Consider the following 14077-nt stretch of genomic DNA (forward strand, 5'->3'; position numbering starts at 1 on the left):
TTATATAAGTGATTTTATTTTTAATAATGTTCAGCATAATTCATTAATTTAAAAAGAGTTAACATCCCGTAATAAGCAATATGTTTTGTGAAATTATTACAGAAGAGCTGCAGAGCTATAAATTTCTTCAAATGATTAACATAACAAATGATCAGCAACAGGCCTAGTCAAAAATTACAAATACCTATGTTTCTTATAAATTACAGAAAAAATATCGTTAGGTGTTAAATTATAAAAATTTGAATGATTAAATTTGGAATGTCAAAAACTATCAATAAATCACAAATCCGCCAAGTGTGTGCGCCTGCGCATGCCGCATTCCTCTTCGCCCACTGGCGTTGCAATTGCGATAAACAAGCGATGCGCGCGACCTTACGGCCTACTTTGCTTAAAACGACGCTATTATTAGTTAACAAACTGTAGTTAAAATATATTTTGATTTTCTTGTTATTCCTAGAATACAACTACCGCCAATAGGCAGGCGAAGCTTCTTTTTAAGTAGACAAGTCGTGGACAAGGATACTAAGCAGTTAATGATAATTTAGATATCACTCAGTTTATTAATAATTAAATTAAATAAGAAGCGAAAAGAGAAAGCTCATTTTCACGTCATCATTCCAAGACAATGATCTAAAAATAATAAATTTATTTTCATTCTTAAATAATATACCTAACCAAATTTTTAACAGAACTACAAATTTCTTATGAATTTTGAAAGCATTCAAGACCGATCGTGTCGTTTGGACGGACCGAGGCGACCATGAGAGCTTAGCAAATTTATTTTCTTGATGGGTTATGTCACAAGCCGAAGAGGTTTGGGATGATTACCAACAAGATAGACGGACATAATCAAGGTTCAATCGAGCTATCACAAGACCATGATGCTTATAGCACCATTAAGAAGAGAGCATCTTTTTATCTCAAACATACTGCTGAGCGTTGCATAGTATTATCAAGTCACAATTGGCTCTGTCTACCCCGTAAGGGATAACAACATTTATATATGTATTTATAATAGAAATATGACGTCGAAGAAGAAGCAGCCGTAATACCCTCGACCCATATTAGTGCAATTATTGCGTGTAAACTGTTTTAGTATGCATATGTAACAAAGCTAAAGCTAAATTAATTTCATAGCCTGATAAACTCACGCATCAATCGGCACACGCAAAAGCAACCAAATTATTGACTTGAAATTATAATTAAGCGCACGTTTAGTTTGTTTTTCATTTATAGAACTGTTCTTTTCTTGGAAAACATGGACAGTGTTCATGACTTACACTGTAAGTGGACTACATAGTTCCTTTTTTAAAAAAAAAATAAGATTCGATGTCGCCAGCTAAGACTCAAAATGAAAAAGCCGATGACTGGACAAATTGGAAATAAAAATATATAAAAAGAGGAAAAGTTGTAACGACTTTTAATTTAATCCATGTTGGTAAAATACATAAAATCACGCCTCTTTCTCAGACAGGGTACGCAGAGACTACATCTTTTCACCTACTGCGATCAATGCAAACTCGTAGGTATAATCCCACCCCCTTATCCCTAATTATCGTTATTTATTTAACTTAAGACATATATATTACAAATGTTAATATAAAAGTTGACGCTAAGCGGAGAATATTTAATAAATTCGCATCCAACAAAATTATTTTCACTTACTTTATCTTTCGATAACAATATAAATGAAATAAAATTTCTTCTATATCCAATAACTGTTTTGTAATTTGTTATATTTATTTTTATGTGCAATAAAGAGTTTGCTAACAAACAAACAAACAAACAAACAATATACTTTCGTGGCAATTTAATATTTTATTATCCAATTTAAACTGCTAAGCTGATGTAAAGTAGGCAGAAAGCAAATATAAACGGCGTAAGTAAGTACTAACATACGAGAATGTGAAACAAACGAATGCCTAAGGTATTACGAGCACTAGACAATTACAAAACACTCTGTAACTAAGTGGAATTCCTTTGGGGAGCCGACCATAAATAGGTGCTCAATAACTGAAAATATACTAGTATTGAAATTTAACATATTATAATTATGTAACCTATATGTATACCTATAACCTATACCTAATGCTAACTATTTTGTACGTAAAGAAAGAAATTGACCGGAAATTTTCTATTGTGTTTTAATTAGCAGAGCGATAATTTTTCTATCGATATCGATCTATGTTTCATACTCATCCCAATTTCCCTCGGTTTTTGACCGGTTTTTTTTAAATATTAAAAAGATTTTTCTACATTCAAAGTCTACAAAATATAGTATATAACCTTTATTTTATAATTATAACCGTACAAATTCACTTTATGTACTTGTCATAAAGTACATACCGTGAACCAGGATTTTCCAATCTGCAACAAATTAAAATCCAATCTGATGAGTTTTTGTCGGTTCAACGGGCTTCCGGCTGATCCAACCTTCATTGTGACGCTAGCAGACTTGCGGCTTCTTGCGAATTTTAGTCGGCGACAAGTGACAATAATTCGAAGAGGCGGCAGCAGCGGTATGCAATACGAAGGGAAGGAGCCCAATCAAGGCCCGAGCACACCAAATGCAAAAGCGGGCCTGCACTTACTCGTAATACAAAAATCTCATCAAAATCGTCACACTGCTGCGAGTGGCAAAGCGGGCCTGCGTTTCACTTTGATGTAACGAATTTTAAACCTTTTTTGTGTTAATTGGTGCAAGCCCGCTTTAAAACTGCATTACCTCTGACCAGCTACTATACTGTTGTGCTCATGGCTTAACAGTAGCATGTCTACTGCGACCTAAAACAAATATGAGACAAAGACCAAGGTTGGAGGTCGTCGTCACAGCCAGTGATGCGACAATGTGTTAGTACATTGGTCTCAGAATTAAAACTTTAGAATAATTAAAATTAGTTAATCACTTCTGTATAGTACAGTTCTCGCCAATTTTTTTAAGTCTTGTTGACAGCTTGCACTGTATTCTGTGGTTGGTATTTTGTATTATTCAGACAACAATTAAATTTAAACTAAACATAAATTCAAATAAATAATAACAATGCATAAATTTACAGTCAGTGAAATTGACAGAAAATTTAACAGATCAAATAAATTTTTTTCATAAATTTCATTTCTTATTAATTTAATTTTATTCTTAAAATTCTTTATTAACATAATTAAAAAAAAAATCTCTATGTCTTTTCTATATAATGAGGTAAGGATCTTCTGTAACCAACTCATGTCAGAAAATTATTTAATAAACGCACTGGAGAAGAGAAATAAAAGCAATAATTTGGTCGATTTAGACAAACCTATGTTAGTCACTACATAGTATAAAACAAAGTCGCTATTTTAGTCTGTTTGTCTGTATGCTTAAATCTTTAAAATTACGCAACGGATTTTGATGCGGTTTTTTGTAACAGGTAGAGTGATTCAAGAGGAAGGTTTTTATGTACATATAATTTTTTTCGAATTTTGCACCCGTGCGAAGCCGGGGCGGGTCGCTAGTTAAAAATAAATAAATATGTTTCTTTACTTTATCTGTCACTAGTTGAATGTCAATTTTACAATCAAACCAAACAGCTGAACGTGGCTTATCAGTCTTTCAAGACTGTTGACTTTGTCTACCCCACAAGGGATATAGACGTAATTATATATATGTATGTTCTTTACTTTAACAAAAACTTCTTATTAAGGTCAAATATAAAAATGTATTATCTTATTTATTTTGACTTGTGTCATTCTAATGTCTAAGCTATATTACTGAAAAGTTTCATGAAAATCCGTTGAGAAGTTTTTGCATGAAAGAGTTACAGACATAATTACAATTACTCCGCATTTATAACTCTAGCTACAATTTTGGGATACAAAATATTTATTATAAGTTATTTCAGGGAATATTCTACCAGTGTGTACCATATTTCATCAAAATCTGCCCAGTAGAATTTGCGTGAAACATACGTACACACATCGTAACATTTATACTACGAGTATTAATAGGATAAGAAGAAGAATTAGAAGATGACTGTACTCACTAACATCAGCCACAATCGCATGTGCCGTGAGAACCCATATAATCGTAACTCAAGTACCCATCAAGGCTGTGTTTATGTAAATGTTAACATTGTACTTACGTCGATGATATAACTTACTCATAAATGCTTTGTCTGCATTTACTGATAAATATCTCGGCGATGCAAGGAACGTATAAATTAACTCCTTATGTTAATTCTCTTGTTTGTTTGTCTTGCACTTAATTTTTCAATGGATTGATTCTCCTAAAATGTTATAATATGATATCTATACTAATATTATAAATGTGAAATTCTGTGATTATCTCCCTACCAAATAAAATGCATTGAACCAATCTAAACTGAAATTTGGCACTCATCAAAATAATTTAAATTAATATGATACCTATATTCTTTAGCACACAACACTTTTACTATATTTATTAGTATACCTATTGTTTTGACCTTATAATATAAAAGACGCCCCTCAAATTATTTTTGTGTGGGCAGTGATGTGAAAGGTTATTAGGTGTAATGCAATATGAAACCAGTATTTATTCAGTTAACGTATTATGCATTAAGTAAATACTTTATTATTATACCTACACACTTAGAACTTACTATAATAGCACATTTAAATTTGGGAAGTTATGAAATGAATACAATGGAAGGGAAAGGTCAACTTTGACCATATCGGGGACCAAGGACGTTCTGAAGAAAGGTTAAATCAAGAGCTTGCGAAAAGATATGAATATAGGGGATGGACCCCTTTAGGAAAGATGCGTGACAATTCATGTACGAGTATTTCCAATTTATGTTTATTCTTTTTCTTAAGGTTGATACTTAAACAAAGATAAACAATATTAATACGTCTTTTAATTGAAAAATACATTTCTAAATTGTAATATAGAGTTATTCATTATGAAACGTTTATTATTTCATTTTGATCTTTTCGTTTTGCTATAAATTAATTTTATAATGTATTTATAGTTATAACACAAATACATCAAGTCAAGATTGTGTAAATATTTTAGTACCTACCTAAAGAAATGGACTGTGTTACATAGAAATGATAAACACTAGATAAAAATATTTGGAAAATGTATGTGCTACTCCCATAAACTATATCTATGTTCTTGCTTCTCTCAAAGTGTCGTTAAACTGCAAAAAAATATTTTCTATGTGTTACATTCTCGTAAACGTTCAATTTGTAATAAAACATTTAATTCTAGCTGTCAGGGCCATTTGAAATACGAACACATTTATTGTCAGGTTACGGTAATATAAAACCAAGTGTATTTATATCAAGCCAGGTACACGTAGCATAAAATGTCCATAGTCTATGCCCTTATTTCCCAGGAATATAATTATTTATTTGTCTTATGCATGAAAAAAGCACTGACAGCTTAGGCATAAAAAATCCAAAGCCCAGACTCCAAAAACTGCTTATCTATTGATAATTATTAGTTTTCAAGTACATTTGAACTTACATACACATATCTTCTTCCTCCTGGCGTTAGTCCCGGTTATATCCTCACCTTCTTGGAGAGGAGCCCGGGGTGAGCCTTTGCTGATGTTCAGGTTTTCTCACGATGAGGTCTCCCTCACCGTAAGAACATCGGTTAGCACTTAACACAACTTAGAAAAGAGTCATTGGTTTGGTATACATGGCCGATGGATTTGAACCCCACACGCATTGCTTGAGTATTTTAGCCACTATTCGACCAGTCGATTAGTAGTTCAACATCGATACATTATTTTGTCTGCCTCTTTCACGGAACGTCAATCAATTTTTTTTTTTTTTTTTTTTTTTTTTATTATCCATAAGAAATACATACACAGTAGTGTCTTAAGCTATGACGCCTAAAAACCATGATGGTTTGTCTGGGCGCTGCACATTCGCATTTACAACTAAACATTATCAAATACAAAAGGAAATCTGTAAAAGTTAACACTCGCCTGTGACGTCACGGCATCTGTGCAAAATAGACCGCATAATAAATGCGCACGATTGATGCCTACGACGACTACAGCGAGCGAGGACCCAACCGGTTTTGCGACTTATAATCTACAGCATGTTCCATAACACCATTACAACGTGGGGTAACAAAACAAACAATACTTATGTTTACGACTAATTATACTGGGTGATTATACAATATTCAGTGAGAGAAAATAACTGTAGGTTTTTTGGCAACAATTATACAACACACACATATTATATATTATATATATAAAAATCGTTATTTTTAAATGTTGATTTTAAATAAATTAATTTTAAGGTTCTTTATTATACGCTGCGTAGAAGTATTTTTTAACAATAAATTTTGCATTTTTTTTGTCTAGATCATTAGTTACATCAGTGGGTATTTTATTAAGTATATTTGGTAACATGTTACATGTTTTTCTATTTCCATAAAAGTTATTGTGCTTTCCCGATAAAAACTTTTTACGGTTCACTTGCCTAGTTTGTTTTAGAAATTTATATACTGGAAGCATATTTATATTATTCAAATTTTCTTTTACTAAGTAGTAGTGTACTAAATCGTGAACTGGTAAAATGTTACAGTGCTTGAATAAATTGCTGTAGTTGTCCTTATATTTTTCCTTTATTTTTTTACCGACTATTACTTTAAGAAATCGTAACTGTAAGTTATATATTTTATCTAAATATGTTTTAAACGTTCTGCCATAACTTGTGATACCATAAGTGTACATAGGTTCGACAAGAGCCTTGAACAGTAACAACAGGACTGGAAACCTTATTTTATAAGAAATAATTTTAAATTTTGCAAGCAGAATACGCAATTTGCTACACACAGTTTCTATGTGGGGGCCCCAGTTAAATCTGTTATCAATAATAAGCCCTAGATATCTTTGTTGTGCCACACTATCTATGTACTCACAGCTGCATTGATAGTTTGTATTATGCATACATTCATGCGAATGTATTTTTATTTTTGGATCGTATGGTGAGTAATTATGACTAGAATGGATATGAATTAACTTAGTCTTGCTTGAATTTACTACTAAGCCCATGTCGTGCGACCATTTGTTTAAAAGATCCATACTATTTTGCATCCTAGTTTCCGCCATCTGTATATTACGATCTGCGGATATAATGCAAGTGTCGTCTGCAAACTGGTATATTGGACATTCTTTTATCAAATTGTTGATATCATTGACATACGCCAGATAATGTAGTGGTCCTAAAACTGATCCCTGTGCCGTTCCTATTTGGCTATTTCTACTCTCGCTAAAACTATCTACAACTTTTACTACATAATTTCTGTTCTCAAGATAATTTTTACTCCATTCTAGTAATGGCCCTCTTATACCAGTGTCGTCAAGTTTATCTATCAATATATCGTGTTTGAGTGTATCAAAAGCCTTGCTGTAATCTATGAAGGCTACTAACACATGCTTCTTTTCATCCAGGTAAGTGTTGATTTCGTCTGTGAATTTTGATAATAAAGTACACGTACTTTTTTTGGGTTGAAAACCAAATTGATTGGATGATAGGATTTTATTATCAGCGTAAAACTGTTGAATTTGTTGACAAATAAACTTTTCTAAAATTTTATCTAAAATAGACAATATTGATATAGGTCTGAAGTTATTATAGTTGCTATACTCACCTTGTTTATAAATAGGCCGTACAATACTTATTTTAAGTTCATCCGGATAAAACCCTTTTTTGACAGAACTGTTAATAAATTTGACAATGGGCAATGTGATACTATTTGACAATCTTTTAATATCTAATGGTCTTATTTTATCATACCCTGGAGATTTTTTGTGGTTGATTTTTTTAATTATTTTTATTATATTTTCTTCGGTAGCTGGCTGGTATCTTATTGTTACATTTGCTGGTTTTACATAATGATGTGGATCTAGTAACGGGGTTTTACATTTGTTAGTAAGTTTTTTAACACTATCCTGAAATATTTCCGCAAAATTATTAGCGATTTGGCTATTAGACATGTTATTTTTACCCAAATATTTAACTATAACCTCATCCACATTTTTAGATCTTTTACCGGATATTTTATTTAGTAATAACCACAATTTCTTCATATCTCCATTACAATCTTCAATTTCTTTTTTTATAAATTTGTTTCTACTTTTTTCTATTATTTTATTAACTTTATTTCTTAGCCTTTTGTATTCTAAGTATAATACTGCATTACTCGTGTTTTTTGACCATTGTTTATAAAGTTCATCTCGTTTTAAGCAAATATTATTTATATATTCATTTATCCAAGGTTCTTTGTTTCTATTACTATTTTTAAGCTTAACTTGGTATAATGACTTTTCGTAACATTTATTAAACTCGCGCTTTATAAAAGTATAAATAGAGTTAGGACAATCTAATGTATTTATTTCTTCCCATTTAATTTTCTCCATTCCATCATATAATATTCTATAATTAATTCTACTTACAAGTTTAGGTTCAACCTGTATATGCGGTGAAGCTACGCAGGACAATGCAATCATACGGTGATCCGCTAGTACGGTTCCGAGCGCTGCCGTGTACAGGTCTTGCTCGCGGGAACGCACAAACACATGGTCAATACAAGATCTTGTTATCAGATTTAGCCTCTTTTCTATTCTAGTATATTCGCTAATCCCGCAAGCCAGGCCGCACCCACTCAGCGTGTCCAAATATTCGTCTCTTACAGTGGATTCACCTCTCAAATTTATATTTACATCTCCTATTATTATGAAATTATCTAGATTTGAATATCTCCGAATAATATCGTGTAGTTCTTGTATGAATCTGCGTTTGTTTTTATTTGGTGGCCTATACAATGTACACAGTGTATAATTAAGGTTGTTTGCAGTTGTGATGGTACCTAATTGACATTCAAAAGTTAATGTAGATGTTTTTATGGTGTTAAATTTATGTTTGTTGCTTACATAGATAATTATTCCACCGCCTTTACGATGTTTTCGTAAACTAGTGTACATTGTATACCCATCGATTTCGTATAGTGGACTTACGGTTTGAGAGATATTCGCCTCTGTCACTACAATAACATCAATTTTATGATTTAAATTGTCAATGCACTGTAAGAGGGAAGCATAATTTTTTATCATGGATCGTATGTTTATATGCACACAGGTAAATGAAGCAGAGGGAATACAGTTAAAATACGAATTTAAATTAGTACAATCCTTTAGTTCCGTTACTGAATTATCTATATCTAAATCCATAATAATGATAATTTAAGTAGTGAATAAGTAGGTACAATAAAGGTTGTTAAGATATGAGTTTTTTAATGTCACTTTCGTTTCGGACTATTAATATTTTAGATTTTTCGTCTTTTCGTACCTTAATTAGCCCGTCCTTGCACCAAATGAATTTGAAGCTTTCTTTTAACTCTGCCTTCACTTTCCACATCAGCCACTTATTATACGCCGTCAAAGCTTCCCTAATATAAATTTTATCCTTAGGGTCTCCTACAACTGCTACAGTAGATTGCAAATCTTGTACTGTTAATTTTTTCTCTTTTGCCTTATTCAACCACTGTGCCCGCTTTTCTTCTTGTAGTTCAACAAGCAATACTCCTACTTTGTCTGCTCTTAAATTCGTGCGACGAGCTGCCTTCACAGACACTTCTGGAACCTCTAGCTGTTTTGCCACTGCTTTCGCGATAGAAACTGGTTCTACTTTTTCAGTGTATGCTATTCCTGATATTTCTATGTGGTTCGACAGCTGCTTTTGTTCTAGTTCTTGCACTCGTTGTTCAACAGCATTTAATCTTGTCTCCAGATTAACATTTTGGTTGATTAAGTGAGCATTTTTCTTCTCCAAATCTTTCATTTTTGCAACGCAGGCTTGTAAACATTCATTAAATTCATCAATTTTTTCACTAAAAAAGTCCAGCGTTCCTGTAATTGTTTTCATCTCTTTTTGGATAGTTTTTTCCACACCCTTGAGTAATTTTTTAAATATTGGTTTTTCTAGCAACCCTTCTAAATCTTCTTCATCATCTGAATCCGTTTCAGCGTTGATTAATGATGCTCTTTTGGAAAAGTTTTTGAGGCAATCTTGACAGGTCCATTCCAGGCTCTCTGCTGAACGTAGTGCTGCAAGCTGCTTGGCGGTCAAATTTGCACATTGTGTGGTACCGTGAACAGCCTTCTCACACTTGTTACACTCGAGTCCCGGAGTTTTTTTGGTAATATTCTTGTTGCACGTAACACATTTGGACAACGTGAGGGTAGTTGTTTAAAAATTGATAATGAATATCTGCACGTCTTTATCGAACGTACGTTAGACAGCGAGTGATTGGCTCTTAATTTGCTTCATCCACTTTCTTCACTCCTTTCATGCAAGGAACATACATACATATAATCACGTCTGAATCCCTTGCGGAATAGACAGAACAGTCTTGATAAGACTGATAGGCCACATGTAAGGAAGTGGTGGCTAATATCTTACCTGCCTTTTCACTAGGGAAACTAATAGAAATCATATCAAATAAATTGCTCAATTATTTTATGTATCACATATACATATTTCTGGTAGTGAATAAAAGCTGTGTTCCAAACCCCGGAAGTTAAATCTCGTTTGACCCTTAATTTAAAAAGGTATAGTGTTAAGCGAATACTTTCAAAGAAATAAGCAACAATGAATAAGCACCCATTGAATGTATTGTACGAATTTGTCCCATATGGGGTACAAAAACTGGGCGCCGCGAGGAATGCATGGGGCATTTGTGCAAGTGCGTTTTTTCAATGTCTCGCCGACGCGCCACTCCGTTACACTAAAATGTTTCAGTTCTAAAACAAAAGGGTATTTATCTGTGGCGCCCGCGCCGACGGTCATGGATTCTGTTATCATCTACTTTGGGGGTCACTTTGATATTGTTTTAATAATGTTATTGTTAATAATACTTGTTACTCACCGTCTATATCCGTACTGACCATAAATCAACTGTCTCATCTCATTGTTGAACGGCCATAAATTTTTGTTTTGGGCAAGTTAATAAATTAAAGTGAAATGTTTGACTGATAACACATATTTTTGTCGTGATGCAAGTTTTACAATGCAATGCCATATTTTATGCATTAACATATTTTTAACTGTTAGTATCACATTTATCCGAAATGATCTTGAATTTCGGAGTCAAAAAAGAAACGAATTATTTGAGCTTGCGTGTTGACCTTAGACCTCATCTAGCATACTGTTTCGATTGGGAAAAAACTAAAAAGTTACATAAAAACTCTCTATCTCTTACTACTTTCATGTTTACCTGGTATATTCCTGTGAGATGCAGTTTCTTGCATCCTACATTCCATGGTTCCTTAAATCCATGCCATAGCTATCGGGTGGCGACGGTTTATGACAACTTTAATGTGCCCTTAAAATTAGAATCGTAAAAATTTAACGATCTACAATGAGATGTTTACGACTAGACGTATTTCATCTCATTGTAGGCCAACTTGCTGAGTGCTTACTGAATTTTACAGGCAACAGATTAAAATCCAACGGTTTCTTTTTTCGGCGATAGTTTTATAGCTATTTTCGAAAGCAGGTAGAAATCATTTTTTTTTTATTTAATGAAGCTTAATCCCTTGAAAAATATAAGTTTAAAATATTTTACTAGCAAATAGTTACACTTGGTCAAACTTTACACTAAATTTCAAGAATGAATTTAGTGTTCGTTTTTATATAACTTACCAAAAAATTATACCTATTAGTGCACAAATATTTCATTTTGGTGATAACATCATTTAAACTTCCCTCTTGTATCTCAGTGCATCACAAAAACTTTAAGTCAGACGTGTTGACAATATTTCAAAATTCGATTCCTAAAAAGCATAAAAGTATCTGGCCGTAAATCATCCAAAGATGATTATAAAAGACAAAAAAGAAAAAAAAGAATGGACTGGTAATCGGGCCGATGCATTTTCGTAGCTACCTGTTTTCTTCGGCTCCGGAGAGGATCATGTTATGGGATCAAGTTTTTGTTGGATATGATAATGAGGCATCTATAAGTAAACCAAGTATATAATAAAAGTGATTATTCAATAAGAAATTATTTATAAAAGTTTTTATTAGAACGACAAAGTAGAAAATTACAATGCTCTTCATGTTAACCAGCGAGAAAACTAAGATCGTTAGGCAGGCTCATGCATTCAAACACCACACTTGACGTAAACCAACTGGTATACGCATTCTTCATGTTAGCGCTTTTGAAAAAATTACGAAACAAATGAAAACAATTTTTATCTTCCAAATTATGAATACAAATAGTCGTAATCAATAGCTCTGGACACGCTACATACCATCTGTTACAACAAGACTGTTTGTTTTACCATCGGAAAGCGTACAAATATACAAAACAATTAGCATTTCTGAGAAGAGATACACTCCGAACTGCATCCCACTTGATGAGAAAACTTCACACCTCCACTCTCATCAATCTTTCGTTTTTTATAAAACAAATAATCTCTGAGATTTAGATGATTTCTCAGAAAGATTCGCTTGTTCGACTGTTATTAAAAATTGAATTTAAAATTTTAACTTTAAAGTCTAAAATTGCCTGAGTTCTGTTTGTAAAAGTGCATCCTGCATACGTGATTTGTCACCCTTCGAAACTACAGAGGTCCATGCTGTATAAATATAAAATTATGTCCTTGGGAACCGAGATCCCGTATTCAGAATAGCTTAAACACAATAAACAAGTTTGAAAAATCTATAGAATGTATTTTTTTCGTAGTAATAAAGTTACATCCTTTGTATGAAAGTCGTATTTTTGGATTTACTCTTATGACATCATATTTTATTATTAAGTTAATTGTGACCTTTCGGTGTTGTAGAATGCAGAACTTTGAACTTTCTTTTCCGAGTACACGATAATACGAGTAATAAAAATCAGAATATAAGTAATTTCAGTACAAAGGATCGATTTCTATTATACATATTCGAATTTTTTTTTTAAGTTGTAATACTGATTATCTATACAAAATGTATTAATCACTATTTATCAAAATTCAAATACATAATTAAACAATATGTATAAATCTATCACTACATAGCCCCGCATCTATACCATGTATAGATATAGAGACAAAAATTTGTTTAAATATACATAACGGATTTTGATGAAGTTTTTTCATGAGTGGTTCAAGAGGAAGGTTTAAATGTATAAATTCTACCCGTGCGACGCCAGGGCGGGTCTTTAAAGAATATTAAAGTCCTATATTAGTCCGATTTCTGTTACTAGTATACATGCATTAACTATTGCTTCATGCTTGGAGTAGACAAATATTAGATTACTTTCTCACACATAACTCACCGCCACGACGTGACCGTGACCACAAACCCCAATAATTGAGAGCCTTCAAACCAAACGCACATTTTAATAACATTATCCTTACATTTTATGTCACCGTGTTTACATTAATCTTTGTGAAGGCAGAGAAGGGTTACACGAATAGCACCACTGCGTCTTATTAATTTCAACTGATGAATACTGTTTACAATTTTTTTACATTTCATCCCAATTGCGTTGCACTCTATTATAATGTAATAAAGATGATTTTTCATTATAATTTTTTTCTACAGCTGTATTTATATCGTGGCTGTTCGACTCCTTCGTACTAATTCCAGTTGCTTATTCAGATGTCTCCCCCTTAGTTCATAAATAAAGCTTACGATGAGATTTAAGTATAAGCTTAGAAATCTTCGAAATCATTAATAAGACGGTAACTCCCAGTATAATTTTAACATTGTAGTGTAAATCCTTCAGCAAGAAAGTGGCTTCTACAACTGAATTTACACAGAAATTAGGTGAAAGTATAGTCAGTGGATAACCGTGAAATGAATAAATGGTAATGAAATTCCATATAAATGAGCATAGGATATTCAATAAACGAAAAAATATTCATGATTTTCACAACGTAAGCTTATGAAATGGTAAGTGGCTCATCAATTTACTAAGTTCAATTTGCTGTCGTGTGGACGAAATCTAATCACGATAAACATTATTTATGTAAGTACACGATACGTAGGTATAGCCTAAGGTTTTACATAGGACCCTTTTTAAATGTGATTGTACCGTGGGCCACAT

General features: G+C 32.7%; 1 protein-coding gene and 1 long non-coding RNA gene across 2 annotated transcripts in view; both read right to left on the reverse strand.

The window, feature by feature from the left end:
- LOC132902724 (uncharacterized) overlaps positions 1-14077 on the reverse strand; it is a 77566-nt gene that overhangs the window by 38887 nt on the left and 24602 nt on the right. The window lies entirely within an intron of this gene.
- Positions 8587-10842, reverse strand: LOC132902737 (uncharacterized). Its single transcript, XM_060948954.1, has 3 exons — positions 10642-10842; positions 8997-10185; positions 8587-8772 (listed from the first exon to the last, which is right to left on the reverse strand). Exons 1-2 carry the CDS (start codon positions 10840-10842, stop codon positions 9256-9258), a joined length of 1131 nt encoding a protein of 376 aa, XP_060804937.1. The 3' UTR covers positions 8587-8772; positions 8997-9255.

The sequence above is a fragment of the Amyelois transitella genome, chromosome 17, assembly GCF_032362555.1.
Source record: "Amyelois transitella isolate CPQ chromosome 17, ilAmyTran1.1, whole genome shotgun sequence".
NCBI classification, from domain to species: Eukaryota; Metazoa; Arthropoda; class Insecta; order Lepidoptera; family Pyralidae; genus Amyelois; species Amyelois transitella.

Coding starts and splice junctions, on each gene's coding strand:
- LOC132902737 (XM_060948954.1), bottom strand. CDS start 10,842: ATGATAACAGAATCCATGACCGTCGGCGCGGGCGCCACAGATAAATAC. Junction 10,186..10,641: donor TCGTACAATACATTCAATGG/GTGCTTATTCAT, acceptor ACGTGCAACAAG/AATATTACCAAAAAAACTCC.